Below are 25,075 nucleotides of genomic sequence, written 5' to 3' on the forward strand. Positions count from 1 at the left end.
TGGAACTTGAAGAGAGCAGTAATGATAATGGCTTTATTGTGAGGTTAGCACAAATTTTAAGATATTTAGTGGGATGTTGCTATATACCAGAGAATGCAGAGGGAAGTTCTGAAATGTTCAGACAGGTAACAGAGTTTGATAATAATGGGGGAACGTGAACTGTGGAAGCAGGAAATATCATGTGAGTAAGAAGATTTGAATTCCTTGAGCTACTTAGGGACAACTGTCTTATGTAGCAATGTAGTTGAAGGCTTGAGTGTTAGATTTAATATTATCTCATACAGTGATTACAGAAGATGTCACCACGATGCTGCCAATTGGGGAGAGTTCATTTGACTTTGACATGAAGAGGGGGTTAACCAGATTCAAGCATTATAGAAAAGAGAGATGTGCAGAATTTCAGAGCAGGGGACTATAATAAATTAAGTAAACAGATTGGTGATGTAGTGGCTTGATCAGTTGAATGGGAGAGAAATCACCAGGCTTATGATTTAATCTGGTATCAGTTACTTGTGGCCAGATTGTATTCCTAAGGTTCGGAGGTAAATAAAATAAGAGTGAAGTGGATAGTGAAGAGTGAAATCATGGAATTTGGAGCTTCTGAGAAAAATGTTATGGAAGAGATATAAAGAACAGGGTACTTCTCAGCAGCATGTTGAGAATAAGGTGTAGACTAGAAAAAGTAAAAGTGTGGTAGAAAAATAGAAATTGGCAAATGAAAGAAATTGGCTAAAGCAGCAAAGCAAAACCCCAGAGAATTCTATAGTTATGTAGAAGAAAGGGTGAATATGGAAGACTGAATTTAGTTGCTGGAGATAGAACATGAGTAATGTTATTAACTCCAGACTCCATGGTGTCAAAAGACTCATCATGGGAGGCACACACTGTTTTACACACCAAATTATTTTGTGTGTAAAACATTTTGTGTTTACACACAAAAAAATTTGTGCAGATACACAAATTTTTTAATTTGTGTATCTGCATTGCACTCTACTCTCCATGCAAAGAACTTGTTCCTGCTGATATACCATCCTGATACAATTTCCAGAGATGTTTCCCTTCTCCCATTCTATGAAATATTTCTTCCACATTACTCTGGTAACAACCTTTTACCAACTTAAGTGTCTTAATCACATCCCCCTCTCTTCCTCCTATTCACAAGGCTTTGCAAACTATTCCCTCAGTCTGTCTTCATATCCTAAAGACCAGTTAAATCCTTAGTCAGTTTTCTCTGGACCATTTCTGATATATCCTCATCACCATGAAAACCAGTGGATCAAATCTGTGCACAATTAAAGGTGATATACAACTGTTTGTATCATTTGCAAACAGTTGTATATCACGAGTTAAGCCATCCTAATATCATTAGTATACAAATTAAATAACAAATGGTCCCAAAATAGACTCCTGTGGGACAACACTAGTGACTTGTTTTGGGATATTGCACCTCTATACATAATTTGCTGATACCTGTCTGAGAGCCAGTTGCCTATCCAACACACTAATCTGTCATACAGTTCCATCTACTTCAATTTGTTTACTAACTTATGTTGTGGCAATTATCAAAAGCCTTTGCAAAATCTAAGTATACCACTGTGTATGCATCTTCCTTGTCCAGTACATTCATTACCTAGTAATAGTACATAAGCAACTTGGTAAAATATGACCTCCCTTTAACCAAACCCATGCCACACAAAGAATACCACTGTTGTCAACCCACTTTTGTATCCTGTCCCTCACTTACCTCTCCAATACCTTAACTACAACAACCCCAGATATACTGATATACAGATCGGTCTATAATTTGAATCCTTAGCATATCACCACCTTTGAAGTGGAACAATTTTACCTTCCTTCCACTCCTTTGGTACTTGTGCTGTTGGAAGACTCTTGGTAAACATGTAGACCAAGGCCGATGCTATCTCTTTGGAATATTCCCTTAAGACACAAGGTGATATGTCATCAAGTCGTATTGACTTATTGACATCTAACTTAACTCTTCATGTAACTCTTGCTTGCTCACCATTAAATCTTTTCTCATTTCTTCTCTACATTTAAGCTTCTGATTTCACACTGAGGATGAGACAACCTGATGAACTGCTCACTGAATACCTCAACTATGTCATCTGCAGCAGTTACCCACTTTCATCCATTAACATTATCTTACCATAGTCATTCTTCCTTCTGCTCACCACATATCAAAAAAAACTGAGGATTTTTTTAGTCTGATATGCTAATTTCTGCTCATGCTGCACTTTTGCCATCCTTACTGAATTATTCTCCTGACCTGCCCTTTATTCATGCTATTCATCCATCTCTATTTACCCTGTTTTATTCATCTTACACCTAACCCTATTCAGCCTTTTGACTTTTGGAATACATTCAAAAGTCAAAAATCATTGATGCTGTTAAATATTTCTTTGGGCTGCACGGTTAGCCTAGTGGCTATGAGCTTTGCAACCATATACCTGGGAAAGGAGTGTCCTGGGTTTGATTCCTGTCGCCAACGCGAGGAGCTTAAGGATCTTTCTCAGACATAGCCAAGTTAGCTGGTCTTGGGCATAGACAGCAGGGTTTTTCTCCCCAGTTTATCTGGAGTTTTTCCTCAGATTTGCCTGCTTGCGGGCAAACCAGTCCAGTGAACACACGAGTTACAACCACAGGATATACTGGGAGGCATAGGGCTAGTCACCTTATCCTCGAGACGGGTACGACTTAGAAGGGCTTAAGTTAGCTTTGTAACAGGCCAGTAGGCCTAACACGTAGAAAGAAGAAGAAATATTTCTTTGTCAGTATCCAAACAGCATTTATTTCCTTTCTGCTCACTCTGCATAATATATGCTATAGCTCCAAGCTGTTTCCTAAGCTTGTTATAATCACCAGCTTTGTACTTCCACATCTATCCTTTCTTCATAGAAGTCTTCATATGTCTTGCCTCAACCCAGGTGTTCACTTCATGTTTGCTCTCACCATTGGAGGGAAGTACGAAACTGCACTCAGTTACATCCCTCTGATGAAAGGTCAGATCTAAAACTCTCGATCCTCATATGCCCTCCTTTACATACTGCCTAAGATAGTTGTCTCTCAAGAACTCGAGAAATTCGTTTTTCTTATTCCCAAATGCTGTCTCTTCATTCTAATCTTATACTGCCATAATTAAAATCACTTTTCCCTGTTCACTAACCCAAGTTGCTCATGCATTTCTTCACCTCCCTCCACATTACCTGGTATAAAGCAACATTCAGCTAAATATCTCTTCCTGTTAACCTCCACCTCACACCATACTGTCTCAAAACCATTGCCACTATTTCTCTCTTTCATGACTACCTTATGTGGACATAACTCCCCTGCTAGCATTACACTTTCTCCCTTGTCATTTTTATCCTCATGAAAAATTGTACATTTCTATTCCTGTTAAGATATCTTCATTTAACCATGTTTCACTTATTCCAATGATTTTTGGGCAAATAAATCAGTGAAACAATTTCATCTCCCTTATTTTTGATTCTCCTGACATTTGTAAATAAACAGAGAAGTTCACTTTTAGGTCTATAACCTGTCCTACCCAAGCCTCTTCTTTGTTGTGATTTCTTCTCCATACCTACCCTTTTGGCTCAGTCTCAACTATCACACTCACACTATGCTAATCATCCTTATACTTACATTCACTACTACTACTTACAACATTTACTCTCTCCATGCTGTCCCCCCCCCCCCGTTTCCTTATTCCTTTTGCATTCCCATTCTCTCTTCATTTTTCACACTACTACTGTTTCTATTGCTAAGCATTTCAGTCTGTTGTGTACCACTTTCTTAATCTTTCACTTCACTTCTTACCTCTTGCTTACATCACACACTGCACTTCCATCTGGCAGCAGTTTCTCGAGTTTACTTGTCCAAAGCCATTCAAATGCAATCAGTGACTTCTGTATAATTCCATTCTTCCCGTAAATAGTGCACATCCACAGAGTGCACTCCTTCTCACACAGCTCTGCCTGCATGCCATTCATGATTCTTGCTCTCTGTCTCATCTCATCATTGTCGTACCTTGACAACACACTGACAACCTTTCTTAATATACTGTTATCTTTTATTCTCAATAACCTCGTGATATCTGCCTTTATAAGGCAGATATCAAGAGGTTATTGATATCTGCTATCTCCTTATGTTCACCTAAATCATTTGATGGAGATATAGTGGTAATGTTCAATGAGTATTTTCTTAGTGTATTTCATATAGGTGAGGGGTTAAGAATATTGTTGAATAATAGTTGGAAATAGGAGATTACTCACAGTTAAAGAACAAAGTGTTTAGAATATTAAGTAATGTTTGTTAATAAGGCTGTGGGAGTGAATAGAATGTCACCACATATATTATGGGAATGGACAAAAGAGCTGACAGTACCCTTGGCTTGGTTGTTCAACAGAAGTCTGGCAACAGGAACAGTCCTATAAGAGTAGAAAGAGGAAAAAATGGTGCTACTGTATAAGGGAGAATCTAAGTCACTAGTGTCCAACTATAGGCCATTCTGTATACCATGTGTATTGGTAAATATGTTTGAGTGGTATTTGTCGAGACAGTAACTTGGTTAAAGACAGAATACAAACCTGAATTAATAGATTGGGAATCTCTCTCTGAAGAGCAGCATGGGTTTGTTTAGGGGAAGTGATGCTTTAGTAACTGGGTCACATTTTATAATAGGATGACTAGTGTATTGGACAGAGGAAATGCTTATACAGTGAATCATCTAGATTTCATTGAAGCATTTAATCGAATACCACATGATAGACTACTGTTGAAATTGAGTAGAATGAGGATGATTAGCCATTTCATACCCTGGTTACAGGGTTGCTTGACTGATAGGAGTCGGAAAGTTGTGTGTGGTTGATATGGTTGTGTGTGGGGGTATACTGCACCTCCACAGGATACTGTGGAGGTGAGTGCAGTATCCCCCAAAAGGAAGGTGATAAGTGGGTTACTACAGGTGGTTCTGTTTCCACTGTTTAACTTGTATATCAAGGATATAGTTCAGAGTGTGAAGCTCTTAGCATATTAACTCTCCATCTGCCGGTTTGAATCCCATTGTGGGTATAGATATTTGTAATTGTCTTCAGATTGTAGAAGAAATTTCATCACCCAGTTTTACTCATGGCAAATGTAACAAAAGAAAAACAAAACAAAACAAAACAAAAAACATAGAGGTTGCTCTTTCTGTCCAGGAATAGACTTTATCTGTTCAGTTCCACTTTATTTTGTGTTGCTTATGTTTAAGTCACACTTTTATATTGTATTGCTGAAGATAAAAGTGTGACTTGCACATAAGCAACACAAAATAACTTGTCAAGTGTGACAGAATTGAAACACTTGAGGCATTAAAACTGTTATTCAACTAATTCCATGTGCTGTTTTCATTCCATTAAATGGTCATTGAATCCCAAAGAGTTCTTTTATCATGTATCAAGTAAATGAAAGAATGATTATGGCAGGATGAAGAAATAATGAATACTGTGGAAGGGTGGAGAAAAAGCAGAACTAGTTGAATTTGTCAGTTATGACCTTGCAAGGGTATATCATCTAGGTGGAGGTAACACAATGATTAATATGACAGGGATTAATATGAGAATATAGGAAGATGAATGGAAGCTGTTCAAGATATTCAGAAATATGTGTGCATAAAGTCATTGGATCAGATGGGATATTAGCCTGAGTGTTGCAAGAAAGTATAAGAAAAAAAAAAGGTAGTGCACCCTGTTAGACTGTTTAATTTAGAATCCCCAGGGAAGTGAAAGTGGACAGGATAGTATCGTTACATAAAGATGGCTCCAGAATAGAGGTGGCAAAGTATTGATCAGGTTCAATTCAGGTTCTGTTTGCAGTAATGTGACACTTGAGCTGGATGAGGGAAATGGCAGCACTAGGATGTTACTAGATAAGTCTAGCCATTGGCTGCCATTATCCATTTCTCTAAAGACCAACTTCACCCTGTCTCGGTTCTGGTGCGTAGGATTCCTTGTTCCTGGAAGTTGGTCTCCTATGGAACGACTGGAGGATCAGCCAACCTCTACTTGGAAGAACACAAAATACATTGTAAAGTGAGATCTCAAAATATTATGCAACCATATTTATTCAAATTGGATGATTTTGAGAGCAGCTGGATTCAGGATTCTAAAAACAATCTTTCCCTTTTAAATTTATTGCAGTGCAGCATGGTAGTCTTTTTCCAATTGATTCTATGAGCTGTATCCAAAACATGTTTTGCAAGGCTTGATTGACCATAGTTATAACTGCAGATGTATTTTTTATGTTCTATGCAAATAGTGGCTGATCTTCCTGTGTGTCAATAGTAGGCCAACTTGTAGGAACAGGAAACTATATACACATGAGGAACTGAAAGAGGTGGGAGATAGTTCTTTGTGGAGCAGGTAAAGGTAGCTAGTTTTTAAGCAAGGCTTGAAAACTGTGGAGAGGGTGTATTTCTTGAAGATTCCGGTTATTTTTTCTGACTTGCCTTGGCCATAGGGGATGGTGATAGTGTTACTAAAATCCTGAAAAGAATGTTGTAGATTGCAGCATTCTCTTCATTGATGATTTTTTTTTTGATATTGTGGGAACAGGAGTCATTTGATAGGAAAATGTTCTGCTGCAAGAGATGCCTCATTAGAACTGAGGTTGTAGTCTGTTGGTTACTGATTTAATGATTACCATATTGCTGAGGGGAAGTTATGAATTCTGAATGAAGTTATGAATGCCTATGTGAGTAGGTTTTCTGTATACTGAAAAGGACAAGTTTCTGTTAGGTAGGATTGCTACTGAGGTGTCTAGAATGGCTAGACTATTATTAGTTTCACTATTAATTAAATTAACATAAGTGATTCTGTTATTAATTAGTTATAATGAATTCTTTGACTTGCATCATTATTTTTAGATCAATATTATTAGTTTCCTTTGCCATTGTAAATTGGATTCTAGCAAATTTTAATGAAATAAAAAAAAAATCTTAACTCTCACCCAAATTATTGTAATTAATGCAACCATACTAGTTGAGGTTAGAGTGTGTTTCATAACTGTTGCCAACTAAAAATAGTATGTCTTGTAACAACTTCTATATAGCACACTGGTTTTCTTCTATATAATTCTTTCTGAAGGGGTTTTCAAAGCATGATCTTCTGGTCCTGATTTGCTGTAATGATGTGTTTTATTTCTTGTGTTCTCCAAGGAATAAAACACACCGTTACAGACAAACTCCATCCTCTGTCACATCTTGGAGTGTATGTATGAAGTGTCTTGTGACTGTATGAATCAGTAGATTAAAGCATTTATCAAAGCCACTTTCAAACTTTTAAGACAAGCGTGAATGGTGTTGCTTATAATTTGGCCCCATGAACAAGATCTTTTATAACTTTTCTAAACAGCCAACACCCTAAAATACACTTAACTTTAGAAAAATAATCAAATAACTGCTTTCTCTTTGACACACATAATCTTTCCTTTTCTTTTTAGTAAATAGAACAACACGCGTAGAGTCTATGCCATTACATTTAGTAGAAATGGTGTTGATGTTGGAAGAAAAGATATTTATTCTTGAGTATTATTTTCTTCATATGAAATTGGTAGAACAAATAGTCAAAGTCATAAATAGTTCATCATTTCCATAAGCATGCCCCAAGCAATAGTGTTTGTCCGATCACATAAGCGAGAGCTGTTGTTGGCAGACTGCCAAGAAGAGTCAATTCATGTTGAAAGGGAGAAAGAAATAAGGTGATACAGGAATGTCACCAACATGCAAAATCACGTGCTTTATACGTAAACTTTTCCAACTGCAATACAAGCAAAATAGTTACCACTTTAAAAAACTACAATGATCATAAAAGATAAGTTAATTTTCTGGCGTGTAATAATAAACGCATCCCACAACACGGATTGATTACCCTATTATCGGAATGGATTCTCCTTCTTTTGACATGCGCAAAAGTGTTGAAGGGTCTGTGGCCATACTATATCATTTCCTTAATCGAGAGCACTTCTCTGGGAGACTCATTTTGAGGTTCACAGAATTCCCGTGCCCTTCATGTTCTCCTGATCTCGCATCAGTTGATGCCTTCGTTTGGGGTATGTTGAAGGAATTGTTATTCCACCATGACCTGCCTTCAAATCTTGATGAACTAAGGGATTAAATTACATGATATGTCCAGCAGATGTTCCAACCCTTGTTCTCCAAGATGACAGAGAAAACTTTTGCACGTGCTATGAAACCTGTGTTGAAAGACAAGGTGCCCATTTTGAGCACATAATCTACTATCATTGATGCTTTATTCGATCAAGATTCCACCGGCAGTTGTGTATATACGTATTATGTGTAAACATATATTTCTTTGTTAATAAACCCATTTACTCCATAACATATCGTTGTAGTTATTCAGTACTATTTTTTGCATCATACTGTACAACTTCATCTTCTATTACATCCTAGAATATATAAAGTGCAGGCCAGGGCGGATCGTCCCTTCCCTCCCCTAGCTATGCCTCTGTAACTTAGTAGTCCATAGAATTGTTTTCAGCATTTCACTGGTCCTTGGCCTTAGAAAGGTTGAGAAACGCTGGTATAAAGCATAAGGGCAGCAGTGGGCCCTAGGCCCACTGCTGCCCTTATGTTTTATACAATAAAAAATTGTATTAATAATTAGTAAAAAAATCTTTTCGACACGTGTATTTTGTGTCCCTAAATTCATAAATATGAATGCCGATCACCGTGTAACCTTAAAAGAAATGATTAAATTGGAAGTAAACAATTAAAAGTGTATCATCATTGAACAAAGATTTAATTTTTATACGTACATACATACATCCTCAAGGCCCACGCTTCCTAATTGGGTTGTGGGGGCAACAGCTGCAAGAGGAACTTCCAATGGTCACGATCCTCTGCCACCAAGCTCAGGTGTTCTGGTGGGATTCCCAAATGTGTCCACCCAAGGTTTTGGATATAATCTATCCAGCGAGTCCTTGGCCTTCCACATGGCCTCCCACCCTCTGGCTTGGCAAAGAGGGCCTGCTGAGGGAGCCTCTCTTGTGGCATTCTGACCAGGTGCCCGTACCAGCATAACTGTGATCTCTCAACACAGAGAAGCAGCGGTTGAGTATTGAGGGTTTCCCGAATTGCAGAGCTTCTGACTTTGTCGAGTTTTGTCAGCCCCGCAACCCCTCAAAGGAACCTCATTTGAACCGCTTGGATTCGTGTCCGTATTCTTTTGGTCATTACCCAACTCTCATGACCATAGGTGAGGATGGGGACATAGACTGTATTGAAGACAGCCAGCTTTGCCTTCTGGCTTAACTCCCGCTTCAATACTACTGAATGGCCAAGCTCCCGCAATATTGAGCTTGCTAAGCCAATTCGAGTATCTAGCTCTACGTCCCATTTTCCATCATTCTTGAATATGGACCCAAGGTATTTAAACTTCTCCACCTGTCTCATTGGGACTCCACTTACATTTAGAGTGCACTGGGATGGTTGTCTTGAGACCACAAATGTTTGTTTTGGCCACACTGTTCTTCATTCCGACGTCTGCACAAACAGCTACAAACCTATCCAGGGTCCGCTGGAGGTCATCTGTGGAAGAGCTAAGCAGAACTAGGTCATCTGCAAAAAGCAGACGTCCAATGCTACATTTTCCAATTCTGACATACTCACTGCCTCGGCTGTGCCTATCAGTCCACTCCATAAATATTATGAAAAGGAGGGGTGACAGAACACACCCTTGGCGGAGGCCAACGGAGACTGTGAAAGGTTCAGACTTTGTGCTGTTTGCCCTGACACAAAACTCTGGTCATTCATACAGGGACTTGATGGCAGCTAATAGTTGACCATCCACTCCATACTCCTGTAATACTTGACAAAGCTTATCCCGAGGAACCCGGTCATATCTTATACTATTATTAAAATAATATGTGTATAATATTAAAATATTATACACATATTTTGTGGACTTCTCCAAGTCCACAAAACATGTGTAGACATTCTTGGCATATTCCCAAGATTTCTCAAAGACTTGCCTTAAAGTGAAGATTTGGTCAGTTGTGCTTCTACCAGGACGAAAGCCACATTGTTCTTCCTGGAACTTTGACTCAACTATGCTCCTGCACCATCTTTCCAAGCACTTAGCATACACTTTCCCAGGCAGGCTGAGCTGAGAGATGCCACAATAGTTACTGCAATTCTTCTGGTCTCCCTTCTTAAAGACTGGTATTATTATGCCTGTCGGCCATTGCTTTGGTGCTCGCCCAGATATCCAAGCAGCCTGACACACTCGAGTCAGCCAGAGAACACCGTCTTGATTTAGGGCTTTTAGCATTTCGGGCCGAATTTCATCATCGCCAGCAGCCTTGCCCGATTTTAGCGATTTTATTGCTAAATGGACCTCTTCTGCTGTGAGACTAGTCATTGCCCCAATCTGCACCTCTTGGATGTCCACAACTGCTGGGCCACCCGGGTTAAGAAGGCTCCAAGTATTCCCTCCATCTGTGGAGGATTATCCTTCTCGGTTGTTAAAAGTGCACTATTAGAGGCCTTAATTGCCCTTGCTGTGCACGATTTCCTCCCTCGAAGGCGGCAGATGGTCTGCCAGAATACTTTGTTTGCATTTGCATAGGATGAGTCTAATCTTTCTCCAAAGGATTCCCGAGCCTTCTGCTTTGCTGTCTTTACTGCCTTAGCAGCAGCTTTTCGTGCCTCAGCATACCACAAACGCAGCTCAGGTGACCTGACTCTAAGCCATGTTAGGTAGGACTCCTTTTTTGCCTGGACAGTTTTTCAGACTTCTTGGTTCCACCAAGGTGTCCTTTTCTCACTGCCCGTTGCCACGCCGAGCCGCTTTCTGCCACACCATGAGAGTGCAGAGGCAATGACTGCTGTTCTGAACAGCTTCCATTCCTCCTCAACATCTGCAGTATGCTTGGGAATCTCTTTGAACCTGGAGGAAATGTCATCTGCAAAATTCTTCCTCATAGCCTCATTTTCCAATGTCTCCCATTTCACGCAGTATAGCTGCTTAGGCCTACCAGCGTTGATGGTAGCATCTGTTTTCTGAAGCTGTAGAGTGCACACAACAAGGTGGTGGTCAGTTGACAATTCTGCCCCTCTTCTTACACGAACGTCCAATTTTTATTAAACAAATATATAATATGATATACCGTATTTGCCGGCGTGTAAGACGCATCCCCTTTTTTGTATACACATTTTTTAGGAAAAAAAACTTTATCACTGAATATTATAATGAATTTACAGTATTTCAAATATAAAGTAATAAGTAGGTCTACTTTCAACAAATACCTAATCTAACTAGGAAAGAGTCCCATCTTTTAATCTTCATGAAAACCCAGAAATTCATCTCCAGAGCTAAATAAAGAGACACTTGAAACCTTTTCTAAATCAGAATCTGAGTCCTCATACAACAAATTGTCCTCTGTATCATCCAGTGCATTATTAATGCCACACTTAAATGATTTAACCACTGTTTCAGTTTTCGCAGCATCCCATGAAGTTTTCACCCACTCACAAACTTGAGAAATGCTAGGCGACGTAACCTCAAAATCTGAAGACTGCATCCAGCTGCTCCACTCCCCCTTCATAAATCCCTTAAATGGTTTATTAATATAGACATCTAAAGGTTGAAGCTGATTAGTTAGACCTTGGAATTACAGCTAATTGAGTTTTTAACATCATCTGTTCTGTGAGAACTAAACTGATCCCATACTAACAGGGCAGGCTTCTTCAACAGTCCTACAGGGCACCTAGACCAAATTTTATCTATCCATAACTTCATTCCTCCTCATCCATTTAGCCTTTTGCGTGAACATGTACAAGCACTCCTTTAAGCAGTTTTTTCTTTGGGTAGCGTCTTCCTTTTAAAAATCAATACTGGCGGCAATTTTGTCCCATCAGCACAGCAGGATAAAACAACCATGTAGTGAGTTTTTTCATGCCCAGAAGTTTTAACAGTAACACTTTTTATGCCGTTGGAATCTACAGTTTTGTTTGAGGGCACATCAAAATTCATTCCTCCTCATCCATTTAGCCTTTTGCGTGAACATGTACAAGCACTCCTTTAAGCAGTTTTTTCTTTGGGTAGCGTCTTCCTTTTAAAAATCAATACTGGCGGCAATTTTGTCCCATCAGCACAACAGGATAAAACAACCATGTAGTGAGTTTTTTCGTGCCCAGAAGTTTTAACAGTAACACTTTTTATGCCGTTGGAATCTACAGTTTTGTTTGAGGGCACATCAAAAGTCAGCAGAACCTCGTCCATGTTTCCCATTTGCGCAAGTTCAAAATTTTCTCATTTCCTTGCATTAATGACGAATCGATGAAATTCAATTTGTAGACACCGAAAGTCCCGCTTTTCTGTGGTCTAAAATCCAAGTATTCAGTTCTGCCTCAAGTTCTGAGCATTTTGCAGTTCCACTTCGTAGGTTATGTGTATTGTGAGTTGCTTTTTTTTAGATCCTCTTTCTGATTCCGTGAAGTTCTTATAATTTTCTCAGTTGGGGGTAGCCCAAAATGCCTTTCTGCAGTCCTGTTTCCATGTTCTTTAGCATGCAATCACATGTAGCTTGTATGCAACATTGTAGCAATGCCGATGTTTTTCAGCCATAATTTGCCAAGAAATGTAGAAAAAATTTAACAGCAGAAATTTATCCGTTCACAACAACAGTGACAACAATTGGAAAGTTTAAACGAACAGGAACACAGCTGTGATCGTCTATGACAGCATGGGCATCCACTGAACTCTAGGTAACTGGAATGCTCTCACACACTGCAAGGAAGCAAGAAAGAAATCGCGTAACTCGGAACAGAGAAAATTTCCAGAAATGAAAGTAATAAAAAACCGAATATCGGCGTATAAGACGCACCTTGTTTTTCAGACCTATTTTCAAAGAAAAAAAGTGCATCTTATATTCTGGCAAATACGGTAATTATGTTACTACTTAATTTTAATGAGATGGTTGAGCTTTTTGGCCCTTGCAGACTTGCTGGATATCTGGCTCGATATTGGTCAAATTCAGTCGAAGATCGGCACACACACACACACGAAGACGATTTCTGTATTTTGTTTTTATTTGAGGGAGCGATGAAAATCCTTTCTCACAAACATAGGTTGTAGAGAACCACATGATGATTTTCAATGCTTCTTCAGATAATTCGAGAAATTCACTTCTCACTGAAGGCGAGATCCAAAATCGAGCCAAACCAAGATCACGGAATTGCATTTTAAGTCCACTGTCACTTGAAAGTTTTCAGTTAACTGTTCTTTTTTCGATAACAAAAGGTCGTTCTTATGACTGCAAGCCTGAAATGGATCGCGAAGCCACAGAAATTTGTTATAAAATTTATTCAGAAAATATGTTTCAAAATTCCGTTCCAGATTTATGAGGGGGTCACAAACCCTTTCCAGAAACTCAGAATCAACAAAAATATCATTTTCCACTAAAAAGGATTCCAATGTTTAAAAAGGTACAAATTGTCTGTCCTTTACATAATTAATCCATAAAATCAGTTTTTTCTCGAATGTCTTTATTTTGTCATAGGCATCAAGAATAGTTAAAGAATTTCCCTGAAGGGAGAGATTTAGTTCACTTAATTTCGAAAAAATGTCTGAAAGATAGGATAGTGTTGATAACCATGCTTTGTCAACAAGGAGTGATGCAAAATCTGAATTACGTTCATTTACAAATAATAAAACTTCGTGTCTTAATTGAAATAACCTTGTTACTTTTCCCCTGAAAAGCCAGCGAATTTCAGAATGAGGCAAAAGTTGTATATATTCGCTGCCCATTTCATCGCAGAGTACTGAAAATAACCTGTTATTTAACGGTCGAGCTTTAATAAAATTAACTAGCTTTACAGTGTTATATAGCACAGTTTTAAATTCTAGTGGCATTCCTTTGGAGGCTAATGCTTCATTATGTATGAAACAATGTACCCAATTCATATTCGGAGCTGCTTCCTTGACCATAGAAACAACCCCACTATGCCTGCCTATAAGGGTGCGTGCTCCATCGAACAGAAGCCTATACATTTTTCCCACTGGATCCCTTTTTATATTATGTGATTATTGAAAGTGGGAAATATTTCTTCTCCAGTTGTTTGGGATGACAAAGTTCTACAAAACAGAATATATCATGAATATTGTTATGATGCGCATATCTTAATATTATTATCATTATTATTACGGGCAGCTCCAAGGAGTCTTTAGACTCATCGAGGGAGGCCCAACATCATGTCAAGAACAACTATTCAACATTCACACAGTATCTATCATACTTACCCTTGAACTCATTTACAGTCATGGCATCCACAATAGACTGGCAGCTTATTCCACTCATTTACCACTCTCCAAGTAAAAAATATAACTCTAACACCCTTGCTAACCACACTCTTACCAAGCTTCCATGGATGGCCCCTAGTCCTCCCACTACCAGTCCTATTCTCAAAAATATCTTCTGAATTAATCTTATAGAAACCCTTCAGTAATTTGAATATCTCAATCATATCACCCCTTTTCTGCCTATCAGCCAATTTCTGCAGCCCACAACCTGTTCTCATAAGGTTCATTCCATAGGCCTGTTATTATCTTGGTCACTCGTCTCTGGATCCTCTCCACCTTCTCACCATCGAGAAGAAACCCTGGTGCCCATATCTGGGCACAGTAGTCTAGATGGGGTCTTATCAAGGCTCGATACAGAGGAACAATAACCTGTTTGTCTCTGCTCGTTAAAGTGTTTTTCAGTAACCATGTGATTTGATGAGCTGATTTTGCCACTTTTGTGATGTGTCCCCCTAAACTTCAACTCCCTATCCACTAACACTCCCAAATCCCTGGCCTCGTCAATCTCCTGGAGTACAGTTCCACCAATGTGATATATTGCTGCTAATCTTTTCACCTCAAAATGCAAAACCTTACATTTTTCCACATTGAATTGACATCCATTCTCCTTAGCCCAGTCCTCCAAACTATCCAAATCATCCTGCAAAATTTTGACATCCTGAGCATTCACTATTGCTCTACCCAACTTTTCATCATCCGCAAACATGCACAGTTCCTCTCAGAACCTTTCCTATATCATTAACGAACAAATTAAACAGTAGTGGTCTAAGAACAGAACCCTGTGGCACACCACTAGTTACAGGCCGTCTTTTGGACTCTACTCCTGAATAAGCCACTCTCTGATATCTCTCCAACAACCACCCTCCTATCCATCTCACCAACCCTATATCCATTCTCATATGCTGCAGTTTACTGATTAGAATTCCATGTGGTATCCTATCAAAGGGTTTAGCAAGGTCCAGTAGAATCACTGTAAACCTGTTACCCTTATCCAGTTCAGCTGTCACTGTGTTATACAACGTGAACAAGTTACTGAGGCATGATCTACCCTTCACAAAACCATGCTGTCCCCCATACAGTATCCCATTTTCATCTATCCAATCTTGTATTTTCCTCTAGACTATTTTCTCCAAGACCTTGACAACAATTCCTGATATGTTGATCGGCCGGTAATTTTTAACAGAAGTCTTGGAACCTCCTTTATGCAGTGGAACTATTTTCCCTCCTTTCCATCCCCCTTGGGACTAACCCAGACCCGAGAGTCAAATTAAAGAAAATGGTCAAGGGCATTGACAGTTCTTTTGCTGCTTCACGTACGACACGTGCTGGTATACCATCCCATCCCAAAGATGTATTGACATTGAGGTTTTGTAATAGACTCTTCACCTCCACTTCATTCACCACAATTCCCATATAAGCTGTTGTTTCTTCCATTTCAATGTTACCACCTGGGTAACATTGAAATGTTACCCAGGTGCTGGTATACGTGTATACTGGTATACGTGCTGGTATACCATCCCATCCCAAAGATGTATTGACATTGAGGTTTTGTAATAGACTCTTCACCTCCACTTCATTCACCACAATTCCCATATAAGCTGTTGTTTCTTCCATTTCAATGTTACCACCTGGGTGATATACTCTTGCAAAGTGCTCTCTCAGTAATTCTACTATAGCAACTGATTTGGTTACCTCCCTACCATCGGCATTCTTTAAAATCAATCTGCCGTTACATTTTTTCTTTTACTTGCAACATATCGAAAAAACTGTTTGGGATTCTCTTTAGCCTGCATGATTAATGTTCTTTCATAATCCACTTTAGCTTTTCTTACCACACTTGTTACCCTTTCTGGTCTGGGCTTTATACCATTCATGTGCCTGCAGGTCACCTTTCTCCTTAAATTTCCCCAACAGTTGTTTCTTTTTTTGCAGCTCAAGCTTAATGGTGTTATTCATCCATTTAATCCCTACTTGATTTATTATTCGGACTCTAGGTATACAGTCAGCTATTGACTCCTGCAAACACTTCTTAACCGCTTCCCATGCACTGTCAACATCCAGCCCTTGCAGTTTTACGTGCCATGGCACTGAACCAATCAAGATCCTAAGCTTGCCATACTTACCAGCCCGATAATTCCACATGTACCCTGTCTTAATTGTAAATTCCACACCTTTAGCCACCTCCCAAGTCAAGACCCTATGATCACTCTCACCAATTGGTGGCAATGTGGTCATATTCATTACGATCAAATCCTCAGATGCAATTACTAGGTCATGCACTCTCTGACCCCTAGTATTTTCCATTACATGCTGTCACAGATAGTTATCCCTTAATAACCGCATAAAATCCAATTCCTTCCTCTCGTATGTCCTCTCCTCGTTCCAATCAGTGTTACCATAGTTGAAATCTCCCATAATAATTACCCCCCTTCCACTCATTTCTTCTATTTGCTTATGCATACTATCTCCACCATCTATTCCATCACCTGGTCTATAGCAGCACCCAATTTTATATTTTGTTCCGCTAGCCTCAATCTCATGCCAAATGGCCTCAAATCTGCTCTTTTCCCTATCCTGCAATTCAACTTCTATTCTCCTTGGCTGCAGCTCATCAGCTATCATCAATAATACCCCCCCCCCCATTTTATTCTCCCTGTCACTCCTGAACACACTATACCCCTCACATTCAATCCCACTAGCTATATCATCTTCAGTCAGCCATGTTTCACTAATGCCAATAACCTGTGGTCTGGAAGTGCCAACCAGGGCCAAAAATTCTTCCTTCTTGTTCCTAATACTCCTAGCATTAGTATACATGAATTGCAGACCTCCCCCATTAGTCCCATCCCTACCTTGATGCCTTATACTAACTATTCCATTCTGATTTGTTGTCCTTCTTATTTGCTCGGGCATATTATACTCATTGATACACTCAACTGCCTTCTTAAGGTCTGCATATCTACTCCCCCCCCCCCCTTAATAAATCTAGTTTCCCTGATTTTGCACATCCACTTCATTCAACAACACTTTTTCAAGTCTCCTTACACTGAATCCATTCAAATGCAAACCATCAATATTATATAGATCCTTTCACCCATTGAACTTGCTTCACACATCCACAAATTCCACACCACTCATCCTGCATAACCCATGCATAAAGTCATTTGGAATTATGGCCCTCCTAAACTCTTCACTGTCATACCGCAGCAAAAGACTAACCATCCTAACTTTCTCACTCTTCTCTTTTGCTACCTCAAACAATTCCTTCAGGTCCTCTATCATTTCCATTTTATCTCCTTTTAAATCATTCGTACCTGCCACCACTATCATTTCTTTCACTCTTTGCTTTTGCTCCCTAATAGACTCATGTCAATGGTTGCACCAGGTTGGTACGATTTTGTCAAATTCTCTACTATCACACCTCATACTAACAAATCTCCATACAGCACTTGCTGCTTCATTTTGTTTATGTTCACAATCATACTCTTATTTTTTCTTTCATACCTTTTTTTTTTTATTGGCTGGTACACTCGGTAGACATTTGTGCATACTCTCCAGCTGCTGCTTTGCCTTATGTATCGCTCCGCTCAACCATGCGATCTCACTCATTGCATCTATCTCATCTTTTTTATTATCTGTTAAACCATTCATTTGCTCTGTATTAATACCTTCATTTGCACTTTCAACGCCGCCCTCACAGCTCTCTGGTACACCCTTACAACATCTTATCATATCGCTATTTTCTACATTACGACATTCGACAAAAACATCACACTCACGACCTGAAACACACTTTAATTCCTCATTTTCTGCACATTCACTCCACTGTCATTATCCAACCATACTCCAACCGCTCTCTGCAAAGCATACATCTTGCATATAGTACATTGAATAATCTCCTGTATGTTACAGTTATTGAACAAAGATGGCGAACCATTATTATTGGCTGCCATTATTTTCCTTCTTACTGGAGCCATGTGCACTCTTCTATCGTATCTTATCAATTTAATAATTAGAATAACACCAAAAATACACAAACAGACATAGTATTCAAGCAAACTTGTCAATGATAACTTAAAATAACACTTATCTTATCAGGATCTCAACAAACATCTTACGTAGCATATTAACTGTGCATCATTTGTAACATCAGTAGTCTCATCTATTTGTAACCCATAATAAGGGCTTTTCTTAACTCTTTCGATTAACTGAGATTCCACGTCACCTGCCATATCATTAATGCGACTGACAGTGTCATTTGAAATAGGAATTAAATCAACATCTTTTAGTAACTTGTTACCAAACATCGTTTTTACCACATCTTCTGTAGCTAGAAGCAGCAAATTTTTCCCGATAGAATGAGGTTTCCCTGTTTTCGCTATTCGCAAACTTAAGAGATAGGATGCTTCCAGTGCCTTGCTATTAATGGAACCTATGGCCGAAACTATATCTTTCCCATGATTTAATGTCCCTAAGCGTTGCTGAAAAAATTCAATTGGCTTATTTTTCACATCACAATGTTTAGTTTCTAAGTGTCGACGGAGTTTCACAGGTTTCATGCACTCATTTGACAACACTTCATAACACGAAACACATTGAGGTTTCTGTTCACTTTCATCTCCACACCAAGTAAACCTGAATTCAAAATATGAATTCGGGTTTACTTGTTTTATTTCCTACTGTATTTTTTCTTTGAATTGCTTGTTTCTTCTTCTTTAATAGTATCAGATTTACTCGCCTTTACAGCACTTGTATCACAATTAGGGTTAGCGGTTAGCACCACCTGTTTCATTTGCCCTTTTCAAAGTCCTAGTTCTAAGCCACTTTTCCATTATTAAAAAATAATTAACTCAGACACACTTTTGTCCAAGTATCACTTAGCATTTCTCAAGATATACTGAGCTTTGGTTGAAGGAGAGAAACCTTCAATAATAAAAATCGAGTAACAACAAGCCATTGGTTGAAATGTGGATAACACATGTTTAATTCAAATCTGACAAAACAGCAAGAGAAGGTGTAAGCAATAAAACTATATTATTGTTCACTTCACCCCTCTTTTATTATTGTCATTCTGCCACTACAAATTTAGTGGCAGAATGATGAATAATAAAAATGGTGAAGTGAACAACAATATAGTTTTATTGCTTCTGCCTTTGAACATTCTGATGATATTTGTTGTTGTTTTTTTTAAGTCTCCATTTGATTTCAGTAATTTTTACTTATTCAATTTCAATTTGTTTAGATAATTAAAAAAAAAAGTTTAATTAATTAATTTAAGTCTGCCTGCGGACCACCTGTCCATCGTTGCGGGCCACAGGTTGAGAAACACCATTCTAGTTTGTTACCAGCAGTAATTAGGCATTTTTTGCACTTTCTTACACTCAGGTGATTCAGTGGTACCACTGAATTTTAGTACCAATATTATATTATTTTATACCAATTTTATTTTATTCAAAAACCTTTTCTAGACACTGAAACCAAAACCATTCAAATGCAAACCATGCACCTTGTATAAGTCCTTTCATTTGTCAAATTCACTCCACACATCACAATGATATTATGCAAGATGATTGATACAGAGTATCGTTCATACTGCGTGATATCATATCGTTGCATATTATGCTTAATATATGCATATATACTTGAGAAAAAATAAAACTGAAGTAATAAAATAATTTGAATGTTGTGATAGGAAAGCAAAAATAGGTAGAGATTTGGAAATGAACACGTCATTGGTATTTTGAATAAAGCAGATATGAATATAAGGAAACAGATAAAGTTGTCTCAACTTGAGTAAGTTTGCAGATCACAGGAAATAAAAGCCTTGCAGTGATCAGAATGTAGCATCTTTTATCAATTTGGGTTGAAGATTGTAATAAAAAATAAATTACTTCGAGCACTGCATCCATTAAAATGAAAGCGTTATGCCTTTAATACATTAAAGGAAAACAGAACAACAGGAATGTTATTCGAGCAGGAACTGAAGAAACTTTTATACTATTTCTGGATGGTTTAAGCATTTTAACATCATGCATTTAAGCTTAAATGCATTAAAAGTGTTTCTGGATGGTTTAAGCGTTTTAATATTTGAACATCATGCAATCAAATAATAGTCAGACAGATGATCTGCAAACACAAATAAAGAGAATATGTAAAATTTCCAAATATGTTGAAAGAAATAGTAGAAGGATATTACAGTAATGAGCAAATATTTAATGCAACTTTTATCAAAGAAAAAAATTCAACCTGGAGTAAAGTATCAAAATTGAGTACCATTTATTAATGGGTAATGCTGAAGGATATTTCAATTCGAAACTCTTGCTAGTGTATCATACACAGGGCTCTGAGAGGCTATAACCTACAGTCACTGCCTATCCTTTGGCATGCAAATAAAAAATAAAGGGTGCCAAACCCATTATTATTTTTTGAAAACTTGTTTGCAAACTTTTTTATGTCTGTCATCTTACTTGGATTTTTGTTTGCTTGCTTCCAATAGTACTAAATATTATTGTTACAAGAGACCTCCAGGAAGTCAATATTCATATCAAGGGATGCACTATATCACTATGTTTTCTTGAATTCATTCACACTATCTGCACTCGCAACTTCCGAAGGCGAGCCGTTCTAGTCACACACTGCCTTATGAAAGAAAAAATCTATTTCTGACTATGTTCATTCTCATTGTCCATTGGTAGCCTCTCATCTTATCCCCCCACCTTCTATAAAAGGAAAAATTCCATCTACTGGTATCCCATATGACTCTTTTAGAAGTTTGTAGAACTGTTATATCACCCCTTCTTCTCTCGTGTGCTTGCAGCTCCAGTTTCCAAATTCCCAATCTCTCTCTCTCTCCTCATAATCAAAATTCTACAGATCTAATATTATCTTTAACACGTTCCTTTGTATCCTCTCCACTGTATCTGCATCACCTCGAAAACTAGGAGACCAGATCTATGCATAATAGTCTATATGAAGTCATATCTTTTAAAGAGGCAAAATGACTGTCTGATTCTTACATATCAGTGTTTGTCAGCATTGCAGTTATTCTCTAAATTGTATTCACAATCTTTGCCATATGTCTCTTGAACTTCCTGTCTATTAAAACTCCAGGATCCTTAGGCTGTCAGTTTCTTCTAGCATAATCTCAGTAATATAATATGCCATTGGATATCTTATTACCATAGTGTCTAACTTGACATTTACTAACATTGAACTGACAACTATTTTTTTCATTCTGACAGTTCCAGACCTTAATCAAATCATACTCTAAGTATTGCATTCCAGTTACATTTCTGATTATCCTGCCTATCTGCATCAACAAATAGCTATATCTCCAGCCAAAATCCTTCCAAATCTCATTAATGTAAAGATTGAATAACAGTGAATCATGGACTGATCCCTTGGGTGCACAACTGGTCACCTTAAATCTTGTGCATTCATATCCTCCAAACACTAATTTTTGATGTCAGTCAGCCATCCTCTTATCTAAACTAGAAGTTTATAATCTAATTCCATATTCTTCAAATTGTTTAACAGCCTGTCATGTTGATCCTATCTAGAACTTTAGCAAAGTCAAAGTGTCATGGTATATCCGTTTATAAATGTGAGCAAGTTACTCATACATGACCTTCACTTCATAAACCCATGCTCATCGTTTCAAAATATAGATTCTCTGTCAATCCATTTCTGTATGTGATCTAATACTAACTTTTCCAAAATCTTCACCACTGCTCCAGAGAGATATTGATAGGTTGATAATTAGATGCATCTGAAACCTCTTGTTATTAATACATTAGTTGAGCATTGTAAGCATTTACAATGCTCTGCTTGCAGTTGAAAGAATGATGGGACATATGATTAGAAAAGCTTTTGAAGTTCGATTCTCGTTGTGATGAGAAAATCTTTATAATGGGATTTTTCAATTAGTGGCAAGTTGATTGATCTTGTATGGAGGGGTAGCAGTTTTTTTTATTTGGGTACATCTCCTGATATCCTATCTGCATCAACAAATAGCTATATCTCCAGCCAAAATCCTTCCAAATCTCATTAATGTAAAGATTGAATAACAATGAATCATGGACTGATTCATTTTAGAAGTTAGTTTGTAGGTCTCTATTATATCACACCTCCACATTCCCCTCCCCCAACAGAACAGACAAATTAACCAGAGAATACGCACAGTTAACAGACATACTTTGTAATACATGGATTTCATAGCTGATAGAGTGTGTGTGTGGGGGCCTCCCATAATGAGTCCTCACATTCCATGGAGGTATTATGTAATACAAGGGTGGTCTGAAAAGTTCTCGGCCTAACAATGAAAAAATGAATTTATAATTTCAAAATTATTTTTATTTTTCAACATCATCATCATCATGCATATCAAGGATTTAGGCCTAGCATGGCCTGTTCCAGCCTTAGAAGTCATCGTTGAATCGTTTAAGAGGACGTCCTGGTTTTCTTTTTCCTAATGGCTTGTACTTTAAGGCTTGTTTTGGTAATCTTTCTGTTTTCATTCTTTGAACGTGTTCCATTCCATTTATCTTTATATTTTTAAAATTTTTGTATTACTGGTTCTTGGTTTAATTCTTTCATAATATCTTCGTTTCTTTTGTGATCAAATAGGATATACTTTGCAGTTTTTCTCATAAACTTCATTTCTGCTGTTATTAATCTTTGTTTGTATTTTTCTTTTATTGTCCAGATTTCGCTTCCATACAGACTGGTAGGGCTAATGTATTGTATACATTTAATCAGGTTTGTTTTTGAACTAGGTTTGGCTTAAATATAGAGTTAATTACACCTGTTATTTTTAAATATTTTGCAATTTTTACATTTATATCTTTTTCATTTTCATATGTGATCATACATCCTAGGTAGTTAAATGAATTCGCCTGTTCTAAGATCTTGTTATCTATTACTATTTTAGTTCTTGCTGGATCTTGTCCTTTAAAGGCCATAGTTTTTGATTTTTCAACATAATCTCCCTTAAGACTTTTGTTTTGTTTAGGTGAAGTGATGCTTTAGTAACTTGGTTACATTTTATAATCTGTCCACTGTGACTGCTGTTTGGATTCTGGTGTGTAATGGTGAATCCAAGTCTCATCCATAGTAATAAATCGAGCACAAAATCAGTTATAATTCTTGTTAAAACGCTCCAAGCACTGTTCAGAGATTTTCATGCGAGTGCGTTTTTGATCTGCTGTGAGCAAACAGCACCCATCTCATGCAAAGCATTTTCATTTGCAATTCTCCATGCAAAATATATCCTACATGTTCTTTTGAAATGCCTATAGTCTCAGCAATTTCAAGCACTTTGACTCGCTGGTCATCCAATACCTTGATCAATGATTTCTGATGGTGTTACACTTTTTTGGATGTCCTTCACGTGGATCATCTTGAAGGCTGGTACTGTTATGTTTAAACTCGGCAGCCCATTTCTTAATTGTCGAAAACAGAGAAGACTGCCATAAACTTTTATGAACTTCAAATAATTTCTTTAGGCGTTAAACTTTCTTTACAAAGAATTTTATTACCGCACGACGCAGGATACTCAATTTTATCCATTTCAAGGGATACAGACAACACTTTTGCTTCACACAGCTGTATAAAACAAACTATTTGATAGAATTAATTGCAATTTCACATGGATGCTCATGACACATGTACCAACTTTTAGAAAAAAAATCTTGCCGATAGTGTTGCCGTCTATTGTCGAGGCCGAGCACTTTTCAGGCCACCCTCATAATACAGATAATGATTGGTTGTGAGTGTATCAGTATAGTATTAACCACGCTACCGGCCAGGACGTATATATACGTCCACGTTTCCATGGATGCGAAGTGCATATTAAAATTGCAATACCATTGGTATTACATTGAAATTTATGATGGATACGAAGCTTTTGAGGGTGCGTATTGATCTTTAATGGCCGGTAAGGTGGTTAATGAATTGAATGGTTTTACATTGATTTGTATAAATGGAGATATAACAAGGCAGTTTAAGATTTTTATATCACATCTCCATTATTTCAGGTTCAATATGGTTATCCAGTAGAAAATTCCTATCAGAGAGATGAAGAGAGACCATTTACTGTGACCTCCACTATGCCTGTTCCACCTTATCCAGGAGTAATTAGTCTATCTTCTGCTACACTTGGAACATATAGTTTATCAGTACATGTAAGTAGTTTATAATCTAATCCCATATTTTTCAAATTATTTAGCAGCCTGCCATGCTGAATCCTATCTAGAATTTTGCTTATTTACTTGTTTTGACATTTATTGTTATTGGAATATCGTCCTTATTAACTATGTTTCATGTATAAGTTAGAATAAGGAACTTGTTTTGGAGTGATAGCAAATTTATGGCCATAAGACAGAACATTCGGTTTATCTTCTGTTAATTGATGATTAGAGAAATTAACTGTCTTTTCATATTTAAACATGTATTAACTCTGTGCTGAGATCATTCCAATAATGTTGAATATTTGCAATTGAAATCAACGTTATTTCTTTCGGTGGAATCTTTGAAAGAAATAACATTGGTTATCTTTGGTTCCAAACTCCTTGAACTTGAATATTCATTCCTCTTTCAGAACTAAAAGTCACGACTACAACAGGATCTCGTAATGAATCACAGTTTTTTACAGAAGACACTGTCAATACCCTCAGTCAAGGTTATAATTTTGCCAT

The 25,075-nt window shown here is 37.7% G+C and overlaps 1 protein-coding gene across 1 annotated transcript in view; it reads left to right on the top strand.

The window, feature by feature from the left end:
• The window catches only part of LOC150097449 (recombining binding protein suppressor of hairless-like), a 419,037-nt gene that overhangs the window by 45,726 nt on the left and 348,236 nt on the right, over positions 1–25,075 (top strand). The window contains exon 2 of the mRNA XM_090407702.1: positions 24,416–24,562. Within this exon, the coding sequence (XP_090263828.1) occupies positions 24,416–24,562 (147 nt within the window). The remainder of the gene's footprint in view (positions 1–24,415; positions 24,563–25,075) is intronic.

Source organism: Typopeltis vanoorti, chromosome 17, assembly GCF_054136105.1.
Source record: "Typopeltis vanoorti isolate ZY-2024b chromosome 17, IOZ_Tvanoo_1.0, whole genome shotgun sequence".
NCBI lineage: Eukaryota > Metazoa > Arthropoda > Arachnida > Uropygi > Thelyphonidae > Typopeltis > Typopeltis vanoorti.